The sequence below is a fragment of the Engystomops pustulosus genome, chromosome 6 (assembly GCF_040894005.1).
Source record: "Engystomops pustulosus chromosome 6, aEngPut4.maternal, whole genome shotgun sequence".
NCBI classification, from domain to species: domain Eukaryota; kingdom Metazoa; phylum Chordata; class Amphibia; order Anura; family Leptodactylidae; genus Engystomops; species Engystomops pustulosus.
The window spans coordinates 76481251-76507767 of NC_092416.1; the positions used below are offsets into that span (position 1 = coordinate 76481251).

The 26517-nt window shown below is 42.4% G+C and overlaps 1 protein-coding gene across 2 annotated transcripts; it reads left to right on the forward strand.

Moving 5' to 3' along the window:
* Window positions 1-7594: 7594 nt before the first annotated feature.
* LOC140135322 (surfactant protein C-like) lies at window positions 7595-22333 on the forward strand. Of its 2 annotated transcripts, none has more exons than XM_072156645.1 (6): window positions 7595-7701; window positions 16681-16824; window positions 16912-17049; window positions 18087-18203; window positions 18949-19071; window positions 21776-22333. In XM_072156645.1, exons 1-6 carry the CDS (start codon window positions 7660-7662, stop codon window positions 21854-21856), a joined length of 645 nt encoding a protein of 214 aa, XP_072012746.1. In that variant the 5' UTR covers window positions 7595-7659; the 3' UTR covers window positions 21857-22333. The 2 variants fall into 2 exon arrangements, with proteins under 2 accessions (XP_072012746.1, XP_072012747.1); XM_072156646.1 differs by having other exon boundaries at window positions 7611-7701; window positions 16699-16824.
* The last annotated feature ends 4184 nt before the right edge of the window (window positions 22334-26517 follow it).

Here is a 26517-nt window from a genome sequence, read left to right on the forward strand (position 1 = left end):
GTCCGAGCCAAAGCCCTACCCATTCCCTTTCCTTAACTTCTGTGATAGGCCATCCCCTCCTATCTACTGGTCCCTCTGATTTAGTATTTTTAGATATGGATTGCTAGTTCCAACCTCGACATTTCAGAAATGAGACTGGATGGTTTGATCTTCTATCTCTTCAGTCATTACAAGACCCGTTGACTCTTAACATGTGTTGCTCTCTTCAAGTCTGACAATTTCTTTATTCACATTCCCCTGATTCTGGATATGAACATAACCTCACACAATTTGAGAGGCTATGCTTGGGTGCTTCTGTCATCCCACACACGCCCTCTGGCGTACTCTCTATTGTTGGGCTCCCAATTGACTTCCCCTACTCAAGATCAGGATAGAGTTTTTTTTTTTTTTTTTTTTTCTTTTTTTCTTTCTTTCCTTAGAAAAAAATCAAACTTTATTCCAATATATATACAGATTACCACATTTTCCTTCACTATACAATAAAAGCAGCCCAAAAACCCCTAACATACATCTCTAGTCCAAAAATTTTTTTCTTTTTTTTTTTTTTTTTTCCTCCCTCTTCCCTCACTCTTTGTACAGTTATTAGAGGTACATATCATCACTCTCATACTACAAGAAAATTACATTACAAGACCAATATTGAATTGCCTATACTTAACTACCACAGTGCATATTACATAGATACCTTTATCAAAGTGCCTAGTACAAAAATACATGATATCTGGAAATATTCTTTAAAAACATGTTTGGGCCCTCCCTATACAGATATCCAACTTTACATATAAAAAAAAAAAAAAACAAAACACCCTAAATAAGAACAGAAAAAAAACAAAAGAGGATCGCACAAGTGATTATAACATCATGGCCTGTACTTAGACTCTCAATGCTTGATATGAGATAGAAGATAAAATCATTACTAAGTACTTTTTACCCATCCTGCTGTATATACAGAGCTTTGGAATACAAGTACATCAATAAATATACAAATAACTGTAACAGAGTAAGAGATGCTCATTTTGGACAAATCCCAAATATCTGCAAAGCTTTGAAATAAAAACTTCATCAATGTACCCCAAAATAGACATTATTTTTCTCCTTTTTTTTCCCCCTTCTTTCTCTTTTTTCTCCTCTTTCCACCCCTCTTCCCTCCGCCCCTCTTCTTCCTCCCCCCAGTCCTCCCTCCACGGTGCATGAGCAGGGAACTCGTATCAACCTATATATGGAAAAAAAAAAAAAAAAAACCCTCTCGTGCCTCTCTCCTCCAACCATCCCTTTTTATCTAACCTGCTTCTTCCATCTACTCCATTTATTTTCATACTCCAATGTCCGACCCTTTGCTCTTGCCCATCCCATTTGAATATCTGACACTCTATTTACTTCATTTTCCCACATATTAACTGTTGGAGCATTTTCGGATATCCACATCTTAAGAATTATTTTTCTGGCCAAGAATAACATTAGAGATAGTAATTTTTTTTCCTTATTTGGTATCTTAATTTTCTTAATATAGCCCAATATACCTACCCAAGCATCTAGCTGTAACTCTATCCCTATTATTCTACTCATTTTTTCAAAGACATCCACCCAATAACGGTGAAGTTTCGGGCATCTCCAAAAGAGGTGTACCCAATCTGCTCCATCATTTCCACACTTTACACATTTATCGTTGTGCCTGTACCCCACCTTATTTAACCACTTTGGGGTTCTATGTAACCTGTTAGTGATAAAAAATTGTGAAATTCTATGTGAACCGTTATTGGATACCCGTGTAAAGTTCCTTAGGATATACTCCCATATCTCTTCACCCTCTACATGATTTCCCAAATCCTGTTCCCACCCCTGTATACATTTAAACTTTACCTTTTGCGTGTTTTCGTGACTAAGTAAATTATAAATAACAGCTAAGTTTTTCTTCCTTACCAGTTCATTAAATTTCCCCGAGCACCTAATGGTGCATTTGTGTTTCAATTTTTGAAAAAACCACCATAATCTGATGTACCTAAATAGGTCCTTATTCCCTAGCATAAACTCCTTTTTTAATACCTCAAACGTTTTTATTGTTCCATTTTCAACTAATTGACCCATATACCTTATACCCTTATTTATCCAACCCTTATAGTCCCTTAACCTCTCCCCTTTCACTAACAAATTATCCCAAATAGGGGTAGATTCCAGCCAGTCATTGTTACCCAAAATTTTTTTTTTAACCTTTCCCCAACTATCAAATGAGGTGGCTAACAGCTTAACCCTCTTAATCTCTGGTGTGGGAACTGTCTCCATAATCTCCTCTATCCTTAACTCACGATCTTGAAAATTAAATTGGCTCACAACCCCCCGTATCAAGTCCTCTGGAGTGTCTTTCAGAATGGCTGCCGCCTGAGCGGCCAAAAAATACAGGTTCCAATCAGGCAGAGCAAGACCTCCTTTTTCTTTTGGGCACTTCAAATTGCTTTTGCCTATACGTGCTTTCCTACCTGCCCAGAAGAAATTAACACATATTTTATCCATTATAGCAAATATTCTTCCGGGTATTTTCACTGGTGAGTTCCTGAAGATGTACAGTGCTTGTGGCAAGAACACCATCTTGATCAGGGTAAGTCTCGCTGCATATGATAATTTTAGTTTCGCCCATATCTTAACCTTATTTCTCCATTTTCTTAGCAAAGGTACCACGTTCAGTTCTACAAACCTATTCACTGAGTTAGAGACTATGATCCCCAAATACTTAAATGTTTTCTGCCCAGAAATAATTTCCACTGGCAGGTCAGATACAATTTCTTCTTTCCCGAGGGGCATTAACATTGATTTTGCCCAATTTATACGTAAACCTGACACCCTCCCAAACTTATGAAGAATATCTCTAACCTTATTTATGGCTTCAGACGGGCTACCAAGGAAGATTATCATATCGTCCGCGTAAAGGGACGTTTTTAGTTCTCTTTCCCCAAAACTAATACCTCTAATCCCTCTCTCTTTTCGTATCATAACTGCCACTACCTCTATCACTAGGGAGAAAATAAAAGGGGATAGGGGGCAACCCTGTCTTGTCCCTCTAGCTAAGGGAAACGGGGGCGACCTCTGTCCCCCGATACAGACCGCGGCACCCGGATGTTTATATAAAAGTTGTACCCATCTAATAAATGTCTTTCCGAATCCCATCTTCTCCATCGCCACCCACAAGAAGTCCCATTCTACTCGGTCAAATGCCTTGGTTGCATCGAGGGAGAGGATCGCCCCCCCATCCCTCAGCACCTCCGGGGCTTCCATACAGGAAAATAACTTTCTCAAATTAGACGTGGTTGTTCTCCCCGCCATAAAACCACATTGATTTTCAGATACAACCTCCGTTATCACTTTCGTAAGTCTCTTAGCCAGAACTTGTGCTAGGACCTTTACGTCCACGTTCAAAAATGAAATGTGTCTATATGCATCAGGGTCAGTTCTATCCTTATCTGGTTTAGGGATTAAAATGATGTCTGTCTCATACATTGATAAAGGTAACTCTCCCCTAGTAAAGGCCTGTTCAAATACCCCTAGTAATTCCGTCGCTAGAGTTTCCCCGTATCTCTGGTAGATCTCGCCTGGTAGCCCATCCGGACCTGGAGCTTTATTCCCTGGGAGTTCCTCGATCACCTCCTTGATCTCCTGTAGTGTCAGGGGGGAGTCCAATAGATTCCTACTCTCCTCTTTCAGTACCTCTACTTCCACCCCACCAAAAAAATCCATTAGCTCCTCCTTTGTCCCCTTCCATTCTGAAGTGTAGATGTCCCTAAAGTATTCCTGGAAAAATTCCAAAATCTCCACTTCCTTATTTAACACAATCCCCCGTTTATTTTTAATAGCTGTTATTATTTGCGTGGAGCCTTTTTCCTTTACTAAGCTTGCCAGGAGTTTGCTGGGTTTTTCACCCTCCATAAACCACATACTCTTACAGATTAATGAGGAACTATACACCTTTTGTTCAATGTGCTTCTCATATTCCTCCGTTGCTTTTTCCCAGAGTGCCTTGTTCTCTATTGAGGTTACCTTTAAATAGTCACTTTCCAATTTTTCAACTTCTTTCTTCAACCCTACCTCCTTTTGACGAAACTTAAATTTACAATTTAATACAGGATAGAGTTTTAATGCTTCCTCACAAACCTCTCATGAGCTCCTGTTTGCAAGAAGCCATGTCCTATTCATATTGGGTCTCCACGAAATTGTGAATCCTGTGTCCTTCTCTTGATCCCATGTGTTAGCATTGTGAATTTGAGGGAGTTACCACCTTCAGCAAATTCTAGACTTGTTATTCCCTCACCCCTTGCTGGGACTCCATTCACACTCTTATCCGCTCAATTAGAAATACCAACATTGATCTGAGCCCTGTTCTCTTCATTCTTCATCACTGTGATATTCACCCATTTGTACAAACATTTGCCCCTGTGCTTCTTGTTGTTGCTAAGAAGTGCAGGAAAAGAACTGAAGCCCCACTGTAGCTTTTTGCATCCTTAGGGTCAAAAATATAATATACATGGAGACTCTGACCTCTTCTTTGAACCATTCCTATAACAAATTATATCGAACATGGTTGCCTTGGGTTACCTTTCAGATTTCCCAAGCTTACCATTTCCCAAGCTGAAATTTAAACGCAGTTAATATTACCAGCGAGTTGCCTTTTGCTTTTATTTCGCAAGTCCAGGAGACAAGTTATCTGCAGCTGATATTAAATGTCTCAAGTTTTCCTTTACCTGCTCCACATTTTCTGTTTTCAGGCAATAATTACAGAAGATACAATCAGAGGTAGATGTCCTTTACTTCTACCCACTGCATGTGCACTGCCAAGACTTGGTCCTTACTCGACGCTGTTTTGCCTGATGAATGCGCCAAATTGATTTTGAAACGCATAGTCCTACCTTCTCCTCAATAATAGGCTTTGCCAATTAACTGCTCACCACACGCTCAATCATCCCAACATTGTTACTCATACTGCTTTGGCTTGGATTTCATTCCCCCATATTGATCAATTGTCTTTTCAAAATGGATTCTCATCCCTTTTTTGGTGGTGATAGTAATGCAAGTCAGCCAGCAGTGTGGTAGTGGTGTCAGAGTTGAAGTAAAATATGACCAGCAGTGGTGTCGCTATGTTCTCATGCAACAGTTGTGCATCAAATTCTTCCTCTTTTTGGTAAAGAATTGATTTTAAATTTTAACTTTCTTTATGTAAGAAAATACTGTTTTTGTCTGTATGAGATTCATCTGTCAAATTGATGCTTCAAATTCAATACAATGAATAATTTTTTATATAAAAATATAGAAAATAGTTAGATGTTATATGAGGGTCCCTATATAAATCTCTTTTCTAGTACATCTCAAAATAACTATTCTGCTTATAAAAAAATATGAGGCTGCGTGACTATTGGCTACTGGGGGCTGCATCACTATAGGTTAATGTGATCTGTGTGACTATTGGTTACTGGGGGCTGCGACTATTGGCTACATGTGGCTTTGTGACTCACTAACAGAAAGAACGTTGTGTTGGAAAATATTTGAGGGTTTTGTTAGAAATGCTATCCTGGATTATTTCACTGTATGTAAGCTCAACCACCTTATATAAGCTATGGATGTTGTGTATGTGGACTTTTCCAAGGCATTTGATACAGTGCTGGTTGGTACATAACATGAGACTGCTAGGACTAGGGAAAAATCTGTGAATTTGGGTTAGTAATTGGCTTAGTGATAGAAAACACAGGGTCGTCATTAATGGCACATTCTCAGATTGGGGTGATGTAACCAGTGCCACAAGGGTCAGTATCGGGCCCCTACCTTTTAATATTTTTTTATTAATTATCTTATAGTAGGTTTACACAAGCTTTGCAGATGATACTAAGCTGTTTAAAGTAATTAATACCAAGGCCAATAGTATAACATTACAGAGGAATTTGTGGAAGCTGGATGATTGGGTGGATAAATGGCTCATGAGGTTGAATGTCGATAAATGTAAGGTTATGCACTTGGAAACAAAACATACAATTATGTTCTAAACAGTCAATTAACGTATATACTTGTACATAAGCTGACCCAAGTATAAGCCCTGTTGCCTAATTTCAACACAAAAAACTGTGACAACCACCACCCAGTATATAGCCTGCCTGCCCCTGCCCCCCAGAATATAGCCTGCCAGTCCGAAGATGCACCGATGCATCCGAAGCAAGAAGAGAACATTGGAAAGGTGATTACAGTGTAAATTTTTTATGGACTCGCATATAAGCCGAGTTAGGTTTTTTCAGCACAATTTTTGTGCTGAAAAACTTGTCTTATAATTCAGTATATACAGTAAAGCTGCAGCGGAAAAAGACTTGGTGGTTTTGGTGGATAGTAAACTTACTTTTAGTGATCAGTGCCAGACAGCTTCTTATAAAGTAAATATAATTATGTGATGTATCAAGAGAAGAATAAATCACATGATAAGGACATATACAGATCCTTGTCAGACCACACATGGAAGTTTTAGGCACCAGTGTATAAAAAGGACACAGTAGAACTGGAGCGGGTGCAGACGAGAGTAACAACGATTACTAGGGTATGGACAGACTAGAATACAATGAGAGATTACATAATTTGGGATTATTCAGGTTAGAAAAATTACATCTGAGGGGAGAACTCATTTCAATGTACAAATACCTAAATGGGCAGTACAAGGATCTCTCCAAAGACTTTATTACACCCAGGCCTGTGACTAGGACAAGGGGGCATCCTCCATGCCTAAACGAGAGGCGATTCTACCATCACCATAGACAAAGGTTCTTTACTGTAAGAGCAGTGAGACTATGGAACTCTCTGCCGCAGGAGGTTGTTATGATGGACTCTCTGGGGCATATTTATCATACGCTGGCGCTCGCGCATGTTCCGCCTCTTGATGTATGGGGGCAGCCGGCTGCGCATCGTTTATCCTAGAAAAAAACGCAGCCTGCGACTATTCAGATAGCAGCGAGTGCGCAGACACGGAGACAGTAACACCCAGTGCTGGCACACTCCCGGCCTGCAGCACCCCCACTTCACGCCCCACTGGTGAAGGTGGCGGATCGGGGCAAATAATCGCAAGAGCTAGCAATAAGCTAGCATTCGCGATTATTTCAGGGCCTCTGCGCCACTGGCGTTGCGCAGAAGTCCTGATAAATATGCCCCAATGTATGTGTTCAGGAGAGGCCTGGATGCCTTTCTGGAGAGCAAAAATATCACAGGTTATGGGGGGAAAAAATTGTTAATTCTTAAAGGTTGGACTTGCGTCTTTTTTCAGCCTGATATACTATGAACGAACAGTGATGTAGTGATGTAAAGTACTGGGCAGTGGGACCCCTGGACAGGAGAGACAGAGCTGCCAGACACTTTGTTGGATAAGTGACTTTTCTATTGGAGCTTTGTTGGTCTTGGAATAGACAAAAGGATCGATCTTCCTTATACCTTGTGTAAACATTATATGTGTTTGGCTTTCTACTTTATTACTTACTGTGTTCAGTGTTCCTTTTCTTCTTTGTTTCATGGTTTAATACTTGACTTCTACATTGAGTAATAACAATTTAAGTTATTGGGCTTGATCCAAGTTCCTTCAAAGGGTCACCACCCAACACAAATCTCTGCCTACAAATACTCTGGGGATGCTGATGGCATCTCACTGCAGCCATGGAGGAGAAGGCGCCAGAACAGTTGAAGATGAAGATGCCAGTAAGTACAAAGATTCATAGGAAACTTTTCATGCATATATAGTGTACAGCATAAACTGTATAAGAAATGTTGCTTTGTTATATTCAGTTTACACAACTTTAGTAATGTAGTAACCTTAATTTGACAGTTATAAAACATCAGTACTAGAGATGAGCGAACATGCTCGTCCGAGCTTGATGCTCGGTCGAGCATTAGGGTACTCGAAACTGCTCGTTACTCGGACGAATACTTCGCCCGCTCGAGAAAATGGCAGCTCCCGCCGTTTTGCTTTTTGGCGGCCAGAAACAGAGCCAATCACAAGCCAGGAGACTCTGCACTCCACCCAGCATGACGTGGTACCCTTACACGTCGATAGCAGTGGTTGGCTGGCCAGATCAGGTGACCCTGGGATAGACTAGCCGCTGGCCGCGCTGCTCGGATCATTCTGTCTCTGGATGCCGCTAGGGAGAGAGCTGCTGCTGCTCAGGGAAAGCGTTAGGGTGTTCTATTAGCTTACTGTTAGGCAGGAGTGATTCTCAAAGAACCCAACAGCCCTTCTTAGGGCTACAATAACGTTCTACTTTTTTTATTTTAATTTGCATCTTTTACCATTTTGTGAGGAATTAGCAGGGGGACTTGCTACCGTTGTGTTTAGCTCTTAGTGGCACACATATCCATAGCAAAGACCGAAGTGGGAAAATTCCCACTTGCCAATTCTGAGCAATTTGTAGTGAGACTTGCGACCGCTGTGTTCTGCGCTTAGTGGCGCACATATCCATAGCAAAGGCTGAAGTGGCAAAATTCAGTAGGGGTTGGATTTCTATTAGGCAATAACTCAGTGTCATCTCATCTGGCATAGTACTGTGCTTCCTTTGATACTTGGCTAGAAAATAGCCATAGGAGAATACAAACAGCTTCTTGAAGCCTACAGTAGCGTTCTATATATTTGATTTCTGGTTGATCTGCTGGTGACTGTAGTTTCTGCAGTGCATGTACTTGCCAATTCTGAGCAATTTGTAGTGAGACTTGCGACCGCTGTGTTCTGCGCTTAGTGGCGCACATATCCATAGCAAAGGCTGAAGTGGCAAAATTCAGTAGGGGTTGGATTTCTATTAGGCAATAACTCAGTGTCATCTCATCTGGCATAGTACTGTGCTTCCTTTGATACTTGGCTAGAAAATAGCCATAGGAGAATACAAACAGCTTCTTGAAGCCTACAGTAGCGTTCTATATATTTGATTTCTGGTTGATCTGCTGGTGACTGTAGTTTCTGCAGTGCATGTACTTGCCAATTCTGAGCAATTTGTAGTGGGACTTGCGACCGCTGTGTTCTGCGCTTAGTGGCGCACATATCCATAGCAAAGGCTGAAGTGGCAAAATTCAGTAGGGGTTGGATTTCTATTAGGCAATAACTCAGTGTCATCTCATCTGGCATAGTACTGTGCTTCCTTTGATACTTGGCTAGAAAATAGCCATAGGAGAATACAAACAGCTTCTTGAAGCCTACAGTAGCGTTCTATATATTTGATTTCTGGTTGATCTGCTGGTGACTGTAGTTTCTGCAGTGCATGTACTTGCCAATTCTGAGCAATTTGTAGTGGGACTTGCGACCGCTGTGTTCTGCGCTTAGTGGCGCACATATCCATAGCAAAGGCTGAAGTGGCAAAATTCAGTAGGGGTTGGATTTCTATTAGGCAATAACTCAGTGTCATCTCATCTGGCATAGTACTGTGCTTCCTTTGATACTTGGCTAGAAAATAGCCATAGGAGAATACAAACAGCTTCTTGAAGCCTACAGTAGCGTTCTATATATTTGATTTCTGGTTGATCTGCTGGTGACTGTAGTTTCTGCAGTGCATGTACTTGCCAATTCTGAGCAATTTGTAGTGGGACTTGCGACCGCTGTGTTCTGCGCTTAGTGGCGCACATATCCATAGCAAAGGCCGAAGTGGCAAAATTCAGTAGGGGTTGGATTTCTATTAGGCAATAACTCAGTGTCATCTCATCTGGCATAGTACTGTGCTTCCTTTGATACTTGGCTAGAAAATAGCCATAGCAATAGGATAGCATTGTTTGGTTTTAAAAACTCAAAAAAAAACAAAAAACACAAAAAAAAAAAAAAAACACAAAAAAAAACAAAAAAAAGTAAAAAAAAAAATAAAGTTATAACTCTCATTTTAAAAATGTTTAACCCGAGGGCTAGGGGTAGAGGACGAGGGCGGGGACGTGGGCGTCCAACTACTGCAGGGGTCAGAGGCCGTGGTCCTGGGCGGGGTGAGACACCACCTGCTGATGAGGGAGCAGGGGAACGCCGCAGAGCTACACTCCCTAGGTTCATGTCTGAAGTTACTGGGACTCGTGGTAGAGCACTGTTGAGGCCAGAACAGTGCGAACAGGTGATGTCGTGGATTGCTGACAATGCTTCGAGCAATTTGTCCACCACCAGTCAGTCTTCCACGCAGTCCACCCATGTCACCGAAATCGCCACTCCTCCAGCTCCTGCACCTCAGCCTCCTCCCCCCCAGTCTGCCCCCTCCCAGGAAAATTTGGCATTTGAACCGGCATACTCTGAGGAACTGTTTTCTGGACCCTTCCCACAGTCACAAACCACTTGTCCGGTTGCTGCTGAGCAATTTTCCGATGCCCAGGTTTTCCACCAGTCACAGTCTGTGGGTGATGATGACCTTCTTGACGTAGTGGAAGTGTGTAAAGAGGTGTCCGACGATGAGGAGACACGGTTGTCAGACAGTGGGGAAGTTGTTGTCAGGGCAGGAAGTCCGAGGGGGGAGCAGACTGAGGGATCGGAGGATGATGAGGTGACAGACCCAAGCTGGGTTGAGAGGCCGGGTGAACACAGTGCTTCTGAGACGGAGGAGAGTCCTCGACCTGAACAGGTTGGAAGAGGCAGTGGTGGGGCCAGACGGAGAGGCAGGGCCAGAGCTGGTGCATCAGCGCCACTGTCAACTAGTGAAGCTCCCGTGGTGAGGGCTCTTGCGGCGAGGGCTAGATCTTCAGAAGTGTGGAGGTTCTTTAAGGAAACACCGGATGACCGACGGACTGTGGTGTGCAACATTTGCCAAACCAGGCTCAGCAGGGGTTCCACCACTACTAGCTTAACTACCACCAGTATGCGCAGGCATATGAATGCTAAGCACCCCACTCAGTGGCAACAAGCCCGTTCACCTCCGGCCGTGCACACCACTGCTCCTTCCCCTGTGTCAGCTGCTAGTCAGCCCCCTGCCCAGGACCCTGCCACAAAAACCCCATCGTCGCCTCCACGATCCTCCACAGCATCCACCAGCGTTCAGCTCTCCATACCCCAGACGCTGGAGCGGAAACGCAAATATAGTGCAACCCACCCGCACGCCCAAGCCCTTAATGTGCACATCTCCAGATTGCTTAGCCTGGAGATGCTGCCCTATAGGCTAGTAGAGACCGAGGCCTTTCGCAACCTCATGGCGGCGGCCGCCCCTCGGTATTCGGTCCCCAGCCGCCACTACTTTTCCCGATGTGCCGTCCCAGCCCTGCACCAGCACGTGTCAGACAACATCATCCGTGCCCTGACCAACGCCGTTTCTGACAAGGTCCACCTGACCACGGACACGTGGACGAGTGCTGCCGGGCAGGGCCACTATATATCGCTGACGGCACATTGGGTTAACTTGGTGGAGGCTGGGACCGAGTCTGACCCTGGGGCTGCTCATATACTGCCGACGCCGAGGATTGCGGGGCCTACCTCGGTCCAGGTGTTTCAGGCCTACTATGCCTCCTCCTCCTCCCACCCCTCCTCCACCTCCTCCTCCGAACTACCATCCGTGGGCACGGCGCCATCAGTCGGTAGCTCTAGGCACAGCAGCAGTGCCGTCGCTAAGCGACAGCAGGCGGTGCTCAAACTGCTGAGCCTAGGCGACAAAAGGCACACCGCCCAAGAGCTATTACAGGGCATCACGGCGCAGACTGATCTGTGGCTGGCACCGCTGAACCTCAAGCCGGGAATGGTTGTGTGTGACAACGGCCGTAACCTGGTGGCGGCTCTGCAACTCGGCAGACTGACACATGTGCCATGCCTGGCCCATGTGTTAAATCTGATAGTGCAGCGTTTCCTCAAGACATACCCCAATCTGTCTGATTTGCTCACGAAGGTGCGCCGCATCTGTGCGCATTTCAGGAAGTCCAGCCCAGATGCTGCCACTCTCAGGGCAGCGCAGCGCCGCCTCCAACTGCCCGCTCACCGACTGTTGTGCGACGTGCCCACGAGGTGGAATTCAACACTGACCATGTTATCCAGAGTTTACCAGCAGCGCAGAGCGATTGTAGACTGCCAGATGTCAACTTCCACCAGAACTGGTAGTCAGGTCAGTCAGCTTCCTCAAGTCTACAATGAGGAGTGGACGTGGATGTCTGATATCTGTCAGGTGCTGAGTAACTTTGAGGAGTCAACACAGATGGTCAGTGGCGATGCCGCCATCATCAGCCTCACCATCCCGCTGCTTGGCCTGTTGAAAAACTCTCTGGTCAGCATGAAGTCGGAAGCTTTGCGCTCGTCACAAGAGACGGGGGAAGAATATTCCCTTGTTGATAGCCAAAGCACCCTGAGGTCTGTTTCTCAGCGCATATCGGAGGAGGTGGAGGTGGAGGAGGATGAGGAGGAGAATGTTGGCGAGACACAAGAGGGGACCATTGTTGAGTCCTTCACTGTTCAGCGTGTATGGGCAGAAGAAGAGGAGTTGGAGGAGTTGGAGGAGGAGGAAATGGACAGTCAGGCCAGTGAGGGGAGTGAATTCTTACGCGTTGGTACTCTGGCGCATATGGCAGATTTCATGCTAGGCTGCCTATCCCGTGACCCTCGCGTTCAAAGAATTTATTCCAGCACCGATTACTGGGTGTTCACTCTCCTGGACCCACGGTACAAGCAAAATCTTCCCACTCTCATCCCTGGAGAGGAAAGGAGTGTGAGAATGCATGAATACCAGCAGGCCCTGGTGCACAAGCTGAAACAGTATTTCCCTTCTGACAGCGCTAGCGGCAGAGTGCGTAGTTCTGCGGGACAAGTAGCGAGGGAGAGTAGGCGAGCAGGCAGCTTGTCCAGCACTGGCAAGGGTACGCTTTACAAGGCTTTTGCCAGCTTTATGTCACCCCAGCAAGACACTGTCACCTGTCCCCAGTCTCGGCAGAGTAGGGCTGATCTTTACAGAAAGATGGTGAGGGAGTACGTAGCTGACCATACCATCGTCCTAAATGATCACACAGCTCCCTACAACTACTGGGTTTCAAAGCTGGACATGTGGCACGAACTGGCGCTGTACGCCTTGGAGGTTCTTGCCTGCCCTGCCGCTAGCGTCTTGTCCGAGCGGGTTTTCAGTGCAGCTGGTGGCATCATCACCGATAAGCGTACACGCCTGTCGACTGACAGCGCTGACAGGCTGACGCTTATTAAAATGAATAAAGGCTGGATTTCTCAGAATTTCCAATCTCCACCAGGTGAAGGAAGCTCAACCTGAATAATTGATCCACTCCTCCTCCTCCTCCTCATTTTCCTCCTTCTCCTCCTCTTTGTACAGTAAAGCAGAGGAAAATGGCTATTTTTTGACAGGGCCCACTGGCTCTTGCTATAGTACTTCATGCATTTAATTTTTCTGGAGGGCCACCTACCCGGTCCTCTGTTTGAAACAATTTTTGTGAGTGCCACATACAGGCACTCAATCTATTCCATTTTACTGCAGGGCCACCTACCTGCTCCTCTGGTTTGAAACATTTTTGGGACTGCCACATACAGGCACTCAATCTATTCCATTTTACTGGAGGGCCACCTACCTGCTCCTCTGGTTTGAAACATTTTTGGGACTGCCACATACAGGCACTCAATCTATTCCATTTTACTGCAGGGCCACCTACCTGCTCCTCTGGTTTGAACAATTTTTGGGACTGCCACATACAGGCACTCAATCTATTCCATTTTACTGCAGGGCCACCTACCTGCTCCTCTGGTTTGAACAATTTTTGGGACTGCCACATACAGGCACTCAATCTATTCCATTTTACTGGAGGGCCACCTACCTGCTCCTCTGGTTTGAAACATTTTTGGGACTGCCACATACAGGCACTCAATCTATTCCATTTTACTGCAGGGCCACCTACCTGCTCCTCTGGTTTGAAACATTTTTGGGACTGCCACATACAGGCACTCAATCTATTCCATTTTACTGGAGGGCCACCTACCTGCTCCTCTGGTTTGAAACATTTTTGGGACTGCCACATACAGGCACTCAATCTATTCCATTTTACTGCAGGGCCACCTACCTGCTCCTCTGGTTTGAACAATTTTTGGGACTGCCACATACAGGCACTCAATCTATTCCATTTTACTGCAGGGCCACCTACCTGCTCCTCTGGTTTGAACAATTTTTGGGACTGCCACATACAGGCACTCAATCTATTCCATTTTACTGGAGGGCCACCTACCTGCTCCTCTGGTTTGAAACATTTTTGGGACTGCCACATACAGGCACTCAATCTATTCCATTTTACTGCAGGGCCACCTACCTGCTCCTCTGGTTTGAAACATTTTTGGGACTGCCACATACAGGCACTCAATCTATTCCATTTTACTGGAGGGCCACCTACCTGCTCCTCTGGTTTGAAACATTTTTGGGACTGCCACATACAGGCACTCAATCTATTCCATTTTACTGCAGGGCCACCTACCTGCTCCTCTGGTTTGAACAATTTTTGGGACTGCCACATACAGGCACTCAATCTATTCCATTTTACTGCAGGGCCACCTACCTGCTCCTCTGGTTTGAACAATTTTTGGGACTGCCACATACAGGCACTCAATCTATTCCATTTTACTGGAGGGCCACCTACCTGCTCCTCTGGTTTGAAACATTTTTGGGACTGCCACATACAGGCACTCAATCTATCCCATTTTACTGGAGGGCCACCTACCTGCTCCTCTGGTTTGAAAAATGTTTGGGACTGCCACATACAGGCACTATCCAAATTAAATTGTCTCCATAGCAGCCTCCACACGTTGTCTCCATTGCTACCTCCAAAAGTCGTCCATATAGCTGCCTCCATACATCGTCCCTTTATCAAACGAGGTGTGTCAGGCAGAAATTTGGGTTGTTTTCATGGATTCCACATCAAAGTTGTTAACTTTGTCGCCACCCTGCTGTGTAATCCCCAAAATATACTGGCAAACTTTTACCATTTAGGGATATTATTTCAGCGCTTCTTGCGCATCTGTTTACATTCCCCTCACCCGGCATATCCTAAACTTATAAGAACGCTACTACACTTGATCTTATACAAAAGGTTCTTAGAAGTGCTGTTTGGGGAGTAGCCTAGAGACAGGGGCTTGGATTGGCGAAAGCTCGCCTGGCAGCGGAACGCCAGCTCCATGCGCATCATGCGCTTCTTGCGCATCTGTTTACATTCCCCTCACCCGCCATATCCCAAACTTATAAGAACGCTACTACACTTAACTTGGTGCAGGCTGGGACCGAGTCTGACCCTGGGGCTGGTCATATACTGCCGACGCAGAGAATTGCGGGGCCTACCTCGGTCCAGGTCTCAAAGGCCTACTATACCTCCTCCCACCCCTCCTCCTCCTCCGAATTACCATCCGTGGGCATGGCGCCATCAGTCGGTAGCTCTAGGCACAGCAGCAGTGCCATCGCTAAGCGACAGCAGGCGGTGCTGAAACTGCTGAGCCTAGGCGATAAAAGGCACACCGCCCAAGAGCTATTACAGGGCATTCCACATCAAAGTTGTTAACTTTGTCGCCACCCTGCTGTGTAATCCCCAAAATATACTTGCAAACTTTTACCATTTAGGGATATTATTTCAGCGCTTCTTGCGCATCTGTTTACATTCCCCTCACCCGGCATATCCTAAACTTATAAGAACGCTACTACACTTGATCTTATACAAAAGGTTCTTAGAAGTGCTGTTTGGGGAGTAGCCTAGAGACAGGGGCTTGGATTGGCGAAAGCTCGCCTGGCAGCGGAGCGCCAGCTCCATGCCAAGATCCAACTAACATAGTTTTAACTGCAGCACCTTTAATCTACTACTAGTTCACTGCCTCCATACATGGTCCCCTTATCAAACGAGCTGTGTCAGGCAGAATTTTGGGTTGTTTTCATGGCTTCCATGTTAACTTTGTCGCCACCCTGCTGTGTAATCCACAAAATATACTGGCAAACTTTTATCATGTACCGATATTATTTGAGCGCTTCTTGCTCACCTCCTTTGGTTCCTCTCTGCTACCCATTGGTTTGAAGCCTGAGTCCATTTAGGGTATGTTGCCATGCCTGCCGCTGCTGCCGCTGCCTCTGCATGCCGTCCCCTATAGTGTCAGGGTCAATTATTGGATGTTTTAGATGCTATCTAGCTTCATTCTGTCACTCTGTCATGGCCATGCTGTTGCCCATAATTTTGGCATAATGGTGCGATTATGCAGCCTCAGAGGCATCCATGCATGCTGCCCCTGCTGTTTCCTGTCCATTTCCGTGGTGTTTCCATCCTTTTCTGAGGTTCCCAGGTGTTTGGCCAAGCTTCCCTGTGCAGAGCCTTGGTCCCCTTGAAAAATGCTCGAGTCTCCCATTGACTTCAATGGGGTTCGTTATTCGAGACGAGCACTCGAGCATCGGGAAAAGTTCGTCTCGAATAACGAGTACCCGAGCATTTTAGTGTTCGCTCATCTCTAATCAGTACCCAAAATTAATCAAGACCAAAAAGATACAGTTATTTTTAAAGCTATGCATTAAAATAAGGATAGATGCAGAATCTTATTTATAAACCAAAAACATGCAGTGGATTGTAGACCACAGGTTGTGTTCTCTTGCCATAAGATGACAGTATTTCTAGTGATGTGCAGTGCACTAGAAAAATTTATATTTTCTTCAGATAAGTAGTGCATACAGGACCCATAAGAAGTAAACATTGTCATGTAATATGTAAAAAATTATCTGCACAACAATAATTTATTTTTGTCAGAGTCTTCTCTTCTCACAGATGTCTCAGGTCCAGTTGTCCAGGAATAGATGGATTTTGGGTACCGGACTTGTGGTGCTGATGGTCGGAATAATTGTGACTGCAACTTTAGTTGGTGTTTACATGACACAAAAACATACAGAGAAGGTGAGCCTTACCAACAGGATAACTTACCATGTATACTTTGTTACTACACAGTAGCCTGTAGCTGATGGACATTGTTTATTCTTGCAGATGGTGACTCTGGTGTACAATGCCATGGATGGTCAGAAGGTTCAGCAGATGATAACTGTCAATGAGCAGGAAACCATGGCTGTCATTTTTGTCAAAAGCAGCAATGGTTCTGTCACCGTGTTGTATGATTACAAGAAGGTGAGCTATAGATGTGAATAGTGACAATAAGAAAGGGACACTAGCCCTTTGTTCATAAGGCTTTAAGGGAATGCATCCCGGCATACATCCGGCCCCATGGAGAGGAGGAGGGGTGTCCCCTCGACTCTCCAAAGAAATGCATTGCGTATGGGCCGTAACACGGGTAAACATAGTCATTTCTTTTCCCAGTTTATGGAGAGGCACGTACGTACGTCCCCCATACGGTGTGACTTAAGCTGCAATAAGCTTAAGTCACACAAATTAAGCATCATTAAACATTCAACCTTACTCTGCATACTAAAACACACATTTATTAAAGCATTTGTATCAGTTTTTACATGACTTTGCACTGAAGAGAACGTACAAACGGTTTGCACATGTATTTATAAAGTGTCTGCCAACGTTTTGTTGCGGCACTGTGTCCGCAGTGCCACAAACTTCTGCACCTAAAGGAGCATTCCAGTGCAGAGTCTGCCCCCAAGCCCACTCCACAGGCAAACTGTTTTAGTTAGGGAGAAAAGATTAGGTAAAGGTAAAATAGGAAAGGAAATACAGAACATACAATCAGGAATTCCCTCAGTTTTCTGGCGGATTTTGCTTTAGAATGAATACTGTTTGAACATGTATTCAAGAAGTTTCTGCAATACATTTGTGTCGTGACTGCACTACGCTCGCTGCAACACATATTTCTACACATAAAGAGGCATTCCAGTGCAGAGTTGGACCATACACCACATTTATCATGCGGTGTCCTAAAGAAATGTATCGTATGCTTTACGTTAAAGGTACACCCAAAAAAAGTTGATGCGCTCTCCTGAAGAAGCGCAGGGAGATTCATGAAGAACTTGCACCACAATTTATGAATCTATCACACCGTGCACAATACACATTGTGCAGCTTGCATTTCTTTAGATAACTGTGGGCCTAGGTGTTTCAATATTAGCTTTTTCAGGTTAATTTGATAAAAAAAAATCTCTTGTCATTTGTTGATATTGTGAAAGACACTCTTCTCACAATTACATATGGTTCCTTCCTAGAATGTCATTGGGATCCGGCAGATGAACAGCAGTGCATGTTATGTGCTCAGAATGGACAGGTCCCATACACCATCTATACGCGATATTCTCAAGCAGATGGATTATATCAAGTCCCATGTAAGTGTCACTCTTTCTCTATATTGAGTGCAGTGGTTAGTCATTGGGGTCATTTATCTTATTTTCTCTCTCTGCTTTTCTTCTGTCTCTATTTTTGCTCCCCGTAATTCTGCTTTTTGCTTTGTGCAGCTTCTTTGATGCCCATAGATACTGGACTAGCTTAATGTATAATTTTTGATTGATGTGTTAATCAACTTGTGCATACTTTTCTTTTTTGCCTTGTTTGAAATAAGAAAAAAAATTGTCTATTGCTTATCATGCACAATGGAAGTTAAGTCTTACAAAATATAGCAGTGAAGACGGTCCGGTTGTCTCCATTCTATCTGCGCTGTGCAGAAGGTGCTGACCGCGCAAGCGTGAGTTACGCTTGTAGCGGTCAGCAAGAACAGGACAAAGACGAGGGAGGGGTAGGAGTGAAAGGGTTTTTTTTTTTTTAATGCAATGTGACTATTCACTTGACAAACCTGCTCCTTGCTGGAACCTGCCCAGGGGACAAGTTGGTGGGAAGCCAAGTAAAACTTTGATCTAATTTATCTTTTTCACAATAAATGGCAGAAATTTAATAGAAACTGTTGTGGGTTACGAGATTAATGTCTGTGGGGACATGGGCAATTTGAAAAAAGGGTCTCTGATGACAGGTTCCCTTTAATGAACCATGTTGTTTACATCAATTATCCAGAGATGACCATGAAATTGTTCTGATATACCTGTTTCCCTGTATAACATATCAATTTTATTTGTATAGAATGTAACTAGTGACGCTGAAATCACCTACAGCTTAGAACCGGACCAGGTAGCAAACCCTATAGATGTGGGGATGAGCGTGAACATTCTCTGCAATGATGTCTCCATCTATTGGGCAAAATTGGTAAGCTTTGTATTTTCAATTATCGGGTGACAATGTCCTGAAATAATCGCAATTACTTGCAAACGTTATTTTCCCCTTCACACCCAAGTAGGTGTGGGGCGGGTGTGATGAGTGAGTGATGGTGGCGCAGGTGGCAGAGTTGGCCAGTATGAGGTGTTCCAGCTCTGCTTCTTTGCACTCGCTAATGCCTGAAAACATTTACCCCCAAACTGGTTTTTATGGAAAACTAAAAAGTCCTAAACTACAGATGCACTCAGTAGGGGATGTGCGGCTTCCATCCTATTCCAGCTCCGGGCAGTTTCTAGGTTTTTGTTCTGCAGGGCGGATCTCAAAAGATCGCATAACCCCCAAGGCCCCCATACAATGCGGCCCGATTTTAGCATAAACAGCCCCCCATCACACACAAATTAAATATATTAGAGACATGCATTTATGTATGGATTATAGTGTATGCTGTACTATCCCACTAAATTGGCTTAGACATTGCTCTACCCAAGCTCATTCTAACATATACAGTGTCCACCTTTAATTAAAATGTACAGTGTCTTTCAAATTCTAATATTGTGCCTGTCATGAATTATAGTGAATTACATATATACTACACCAGAACAAAGCTAAGTACATAAATACATAACCAGTACAAAACATAACTACAGTACTAGAACCTTTGTATTGAAGCACAGCACCAGGACCAATTCCCGATCCCTATACAGGCAGTCCCCGGGTTAAAGAATGGCTGGACCATTCTACAACCTCTTGTGTCACCCCCTCATCCTCATAGTCTGTAAACTCTTGAGAGCAGGGCCCTCACTCCTATTGTTCCATATGTTCTTTGTAATGTAATATAGTTGTATATGTCCCCTATGATTTGTAAAGCGCTACGGAATTTGATGGCGCTATATAAATAAAGATTATTATTATTATTACATACAAGATAGGGTCTGTAGGTTTGTTCTTAAGTTGAATTTGTATATAAGTCGGAACTGTATACTCTATAATTGTAACCCCCAGCCAAATTTTTTTTGGTCTCTGTGACAATTGGATTTTAAAAATGTTGGATTGTCATAAGAACCAGGATTAGCAATAAAGCTTCATTGTAGACACCTTTAATAACTAGTATAGCTCTTTATTGTAGCCTAAGGCTAAAGTACAGTAAATTGCCAACATCCAGAGGTCCGTTTGTAACTAGGGGTCGTATGTAAGTCAGGTGTTCTTAAGTAGGGGACCGCCTGTATACATATATAGAGAATCACAAATCCCAATATGTGTGTATATATTTGATTCCCCCTCTATTAGATTTACTGTGCTCCTATATTAAATACTACCCCCTTTAGTAGATACTGAGTCCCCTTATAAAATACTAAAATCACTGTATATACTCAAGGATAGGCCCGGATATAAGCCAAGGAAACTTATTTTACCACAAAAAGCTGGGAAAACTTATTGACTAATATGTATCCAGCACACATTGCCAGGACACTGCTCCCACCCCGGGTATATAGCTAGTGAGCACACTGCCATCCCCAGTATATAGGTATCTAGTACACTGCCCCCTTCAGTATATTGGTTGCCAGCACAATGCTCCCCCAGTATATAGGTAGCCGCAGCACACTGTTTCCCCCAGTATATGAATATCCAGCACACTGCTTCCCCAAGTGTATAGGGAACCCGCACACTGCTTCCCCCTCCCCAGGAAATAGGTAGCCAGCACACTGCTTTACCCACAGTATATAGAAATCCAGCACACTGCCCCTCAAGTATATAGGTAGCCATCACACTGCTCCCTCCCAGTATATAGGCAGCCCCAGCACACTGCCCTCCCACCGTATATAGGTAGACATCACAATGCCCCCCCATTATTTAGGTAGCCTGCTTACATCTCCCCCAGTATATAGGTAGCCAAGCACACTGCCCCCATACATAAAAAACCTAAGTACTCACTGTCCGTGGTTCCTTTTTAAAGTTACGTATGTTAACCCCTAATTGATTGTACAGCACCATAGAATTAATGGTACTCTGTTAATAAATAATAATAATAATCTGCTCTGGGGGTCTCCAGTATTATTTGCCTGCTTAGGGGTTTCCATCGTTAGCTGTTCTAGCTGTTCTAGGGTTTTCCATTTTTATTATTTGTCTGCTCTGGGGTATCTATTATAAATAGTCTGTTTTGGACACTGTGGGGCAAATATATCAAGCTGTCTGAAAGTCAGAATATTTCTAGTTGCCCATGGTAACCAATCACAGCTCCCCTTTAAAATATTCATGAACACTGGTAAAATGAGCTGTGATTGGTTGCCATGGGCAACTAGAAATATTCTGACTTTCAGACAGCTTGATAAATCTGCCCCTGTATTTATTGCTTGCTCTGGGGTATGTAGTGTAGATATTGTCTGAATGAATTATTTGGTTTCTGGGGTGGTGTTTTTTTTACTGTAATGGGGTGTTTGTTTTATCTGGGGTGACATTTGTATTGTGGTTGTCCGTTTATCTAGGGTGATGGTTTCTAGTGTGACAATGCGGGCCTCATACCAATATAGGTTGTGCACCCCTGCTCTGTAGAGACTGTATGACAGACATTAATATAGGTCACCTAGCACTTACCATTTGTGCAAAACAAAGACTGCTGAATATACCATATAATAATTTATATTCTGAGATTTCCTGGTCTGTAGTACAATTTATATACTTTATATGCTTTTTTCAGATGAATACAGAAGAATTAAAACGAATTAAAATTAAGGTGAAGGTGAAGGTTAAGGTTAAGATTAAGTTTGGAAGAAAGTGAAGAGATCAAAGAAAATTCAACTTTGGAGGGGAATTGTATCTATGATCTGCATAGGAACCTGGCCATAAACAAGAAAAGTTATTCATTAATGTGCATCATAAACCTTATGTTTGTTTCTCTCTTCTGCATTCAAAACCGGATTGAAAAATTCACCTTTTTATACTATTGTATCCAGAAAACCTGGGAACTTGCTGAACTCTATGCAAAACAGAGAAAAGTTTTATTTTATATATACATTTGTATTTACTGCAACTTTCTATTACTCATATAACTTTAGCTACTTTAGCTGTGATCAATGTGATTGCTAACGTGGGTGGTGGCGATGCTGTGTCATGTGACTGCAGGCTGTATGAATATCCTATCATGATGTCACATGACATTTATATTCTTAACAAAATCAATCTTAATAAACATGGCCATATTATGATATTTAAATACCATTTCTTTAAGTCTGTGAATAAATCAGTATCCCTCCAATATTGGGCTCCAGTTTTGTATGTATATTTTGGAAAAAATAAAAGACAGTGGGGCAGATGTATCAAATGCTGGCGCTGCGTACTATGCGGTGACACAAAGAGAAAAGAGAAAGAGAAGGAAGAGAGAGAGAGAAAGCTAGTAAGGGTGATAAAGAGTGAGGGAAGGAAAGGGGAAAAGGGAGAAACAGAAATAATGGAGAGAAAGAAAGAGGAAGGAAGAGAAAGAAGGTAGGAAGAAAATGAATAAGAGAGTGAAAGAAGAGAGAATGAAGGAAGAAATAAAGAGAGAAGAATGTGAAAGAGAGAGTGAAATAATAATAAGAGAGAGATGAAAACAGAAAGAGAACTAGAAAAAATGGGAGAAATTGAAGGTAAAGTAAGAAAGAGAAGTAAGGTAAGATACAAAGAGAAAGACAGTAAATGGGAGTGAATGATAAGAAAGAGAAGGAAGGGAGAAATAGAAAGAAAGAAAAATACAAAATGAAAGAGATAATGAGAGAGGGGAGAGGAAGAGAATGAGGGAGATAGAGAAGGAAGGAATAGAGAGAAAGTGAAAAAGAGAAAGAGAGAAGGGAGAGAGAAAAAGGAGAGAAAGAAAAGGGAGGCTGAAAGGTCAATAGAAAGAGAGAAATAAAGGAAGAGAGAATGAGACAAGACAAGGGAGGCAGAGAGAAAGAGAGAAGAAGAGCAGGAGCAGAGAGTTGGGAGAGAAAGAGAAGGAAAGAGAGGGTGAGTGAGAGAAAGGCGGAGAGTTAGGAAAAAAACAAGGGAGGGAGGGAGAAAGAGATGGAAAAGAGAGAAATAAAGAGATGTAAGAGAGAGATAGGAAGAGAAGAAAGGGAGAAAGAAAGAGACAGAAATAGATACACAGGATAGAATAAAAGAAACAGATAAAGTAAAGAGGACAGAAAGGGGAGAGCAAGGAGGGTGGAAAGAGTGAGGAAGATGGAAGGAAAAAAAGAATTAAGGGATAGAGAAAGATAGATAAAAATAGAGAGATGAGATAGAACGAGAAGGAAGGGAAAAAGTGAAGGAAGAGGGTGAGAGAGAAAAGAAATTGATATTAGAAATATGAGGAAGGGTAAGAGAGAGGAAGCTTGAAAAAAACAGATAGCAAGAGAAAGAGATAAAATAAGAGATGGAAGTGAAAAGAGAAAAAGTAGGGAGAGAAAGAAAGAAAGAAAGAAAGATAATGTAGACATAGAGAGAAAAAGTAAAAATGGGAAAGAAAGAAAGGGAAAAAAGAGAAGAGAGAAAGCTGGAAAGAGAAAAACAGAGAGTGAGAAAGGGGAGAGAAAAAGAAGGAAAGGAGAAAGATGCAAATAAATAGAGAAGACCAGGTGAAGATGGAAAAAAGAGAGAGAAAAGATGGGAGGGGGAAAGATAAATAGAATGAGATAAATAATTGGAGAGAGAAAGAAAAAGTAGGGAAAAGGAGAAGGAAGACAGAGAGAGAAAGAGAGAAGTGGAGAAAGATAAAGAATAAAGTAAAAGAAAAAGAATGTTAGAGACTTAGGAAAGAAGAAAAAGGAACAAGTGAGCGGGGGAATGAGTTAAAGGAGGAGGGTTGAGTAGTGAGAAGTTGGAGTGAAAAAAAAGAACTAAGTGAGAGAAACATAGAAAGAGAGAGTTATCTTGAAAGGAAGGAAAGGAAATGAAAAAGAAAAAAGAGAGAAAAATAGAAAGGGGATAGAAAGAGAAGGACGTATAAAGAAAGAGAAAAGGAAAGAGAAGGAAAGAGAGGAGTAAAAGATAGAGAAATAGGAAAAAATAGAAGGCAGGCAGAGGTAGAGTGAGAAAAAGGGAAAAGAGAAAAAGTGGAGAGATGGGAGGGGAAAGAAAAACAAAAGGAAGAAACATAGAAAGAGGGAAGGAGAGAAAGAGAAGAAGTGAATGGGAGAGAAAGAGAAAATGAGTAAAGACAGAAAGCAAGGAGAGTAAAGGAGAGAAACAAAAAAAAAGAAATATGCAATACAAAGGGAAAGAGAGAAGAAAGAAGAGAAAGAATGAAAAAGAGAAAAGAAGGAGAGAGAAAAAGTAAAAGAAGAGAGGAGAAAAGAGAAGAGAGGAGAAGGAGAAGGAAGATAGAAAGAAGAAAATAGGGATTGAAGAAAGGGAAAAACAAAAGGAAAAAAGGAAGAAGAAAGAAGGAGAAAAAAGGGAGGCCAAAAAAGACAGAAGGAAAGAGAGAAGGAAAGAAAGAAAGAAAGAAAGACAGAAAGAAAGAAAGAAAAAGAGAAGGAAGAAAGAAAGAAAGAGAGAAGTGTGAAAGATAAAAAAGGAAGGAGTGAAAGAAAAAACAAAAGAAAAAAGGAAGAAATGAGAGAAGGTAAAAGAGGGAAAATAGAGAAAAGGAAGAAAAGAGATAAGAAGAAGCTAAAAAAGAAATAAGTAGAGAGAGAAGGAAGGAAGAAAGAGAAAGTAAAAAGAGAGAACACAGAAGGAAAATGAGGGAAGGAAGAAAATAAAAGAAAGAAAGAAGGAGGAGAAGGGAAGGAAATAGAGAATAAAGATAGAAAGAATCGAGGAAGAAAATACAGTAGGAAGAACAAGAGAAGGAAAAAGGATAAAAGTAAGAAAAGAAAGAAGAAAAAAAAGAGAATGTAGAAATAAAGAGAGAAGGAAGAAAGAATGAAGGAAACAAAGGAAATGAAAGAGAGAGGGAAGAGAAAGAGAAGTAAGTAAAATAAAGGGAAGAAAAAAAGAAGAAAGGAAAGAGAAAAGAAATAAAGAAGGAATAAAAAGGGAAGATGAAAGAGAATAGAAAGAAAACAAGAAAGAGGGAAGGAACAAAAAAAGAAAGGGGGAACTAAGAAAACAGATGAAGAAAAAAAGAAGATAAAGGAGAAAGAAAGAAAAGTAGAGAGAAAGAAGAAAGAGAGAAGGAAGAAAGAAAGAATATAAAGGGGAATGAAAGAAAAGAAAGGAAAGCTAGAAGAAAGGAAAGAGAGAAGGAATAAAGAAAGAAAGAAAAGCGAGAAGAAAGAGAGAAGAGAAAGAAGAAAGAGAGAAGAGAAAGAACAAAGGAAGAAAGAAGGATGAGAAGAAATAAATAGAAAAGGAAGAATAAGTGAAGAAAAGAAGTAGGAACAAAAAAGAGAAACAAGACAGAAAAAGGAAAGAAAGGGAAGAAAGAAGGAAGAAAGAGTGTAGGAACAAAAGAGAGAAGGAAGAAAAGAAAGAAGGGAAAGATAGAATAAAAAAATAGATAGAAGAAAAAGAGAAAAGAAAAAGGAGAAAGCAAGAAGGAAGAAAGAGAGAAGGAAAAAGAGAGAGAAAAAAAGAAAGGAGGAAGACAGAAAAAAAGAAATAGAGAAGGATGGAAGACAAAAAAAGAAATTAAAGAGAGAAGAAAGAAAGAGAGAAGAAAGAAAGAGAGAAGGAAGAAAAATAGAAGGAAGAAAAGAGGGAAGGAAAAAAGAAGGGGAAAGAAGAAAGAAGAAAGCCAGATGGAAGCAAAGAAAGTGAGAAGTAAAAAGAGAAGTTAGAAACAGGAAGTACAAAGAAGAAATAGAGAAGAAAGAAAAGAGGAAAGGAAGAAAGAATGAAAGAGGAAAGGAAGGAAAGAGAGTGAAGGAAGATAAAAAGAGGAATGAAAAGAGAGAAGGAAGAAGGAAAAAGAGAGAAGGAATCAAAGATAGAAAGAAATAAAAGGTGAGCAAAGAGAGACGAAAGGAAAGTAAAAAGGTAGAAAGTGAGAAAGAGAAGAAGAGGAGTGTCTTTTTTGCGGCCATGGGACGCTACAGTGAGCAACTGTCCCCCAGTTGTTCGTATGCATGGCCCCTAAATACTAACATTCTCCTTTTGGTGCACATTATTCTGTCTTGTCATACACAGTGCAGCCGCGACACAAAACTGGCACAGACACTTTATTAACACATGTGCAAGCAGTTTACATGTTCTTCTCAGAGCAAAGTCCGGTAGAAAACTGGCACAAACACTTTAACCCCTTAAGGACGCAGCCAGTTTACAGCTTAAAGCTCAGCTCCATTTTTTGTATTCTAACATGCGTCACTTTATATGGTTATAACTTTTGAACTCTGTTACTTATCAAAGCGATTCTGAGATTGTTTTTCCCCACATGTCTACTTAACATTTTCATAATTTTTGAAATGTTTGGATAATTTATTTTGATGTCACGCGGCTTACAATTCGAGTAGCGATTTTCCATATTTTCAGAATTGA

What these genes read in the sequence shown, in the direction of transcription:
- LOC140135322 (XM_072156645.1), top strand. Translation starts at nt 7,660, where the DNA reads ATGGAGGAGAAGGCGCCAGAACAGTTGAAGATGAAGATGCCA. An exon ending in AGTTGAAGATGAAGATGCCA is followed by an intron (nt 7,702 to 16,680) that starts GTAAGTACAAAG and finishes TATTTTTGTCAG; the next exon opens with AGTCTTCTCTTCTCACAGAT. An exon ending in TGGATTATATCAAGTCCCAT is followed by an intron (nt 18,204 to 18,948) that starts GTAAGTGTCACT and finishes TTATTTGTATAG; the next exon opens with AATGTAACTAGTGACGCTGA.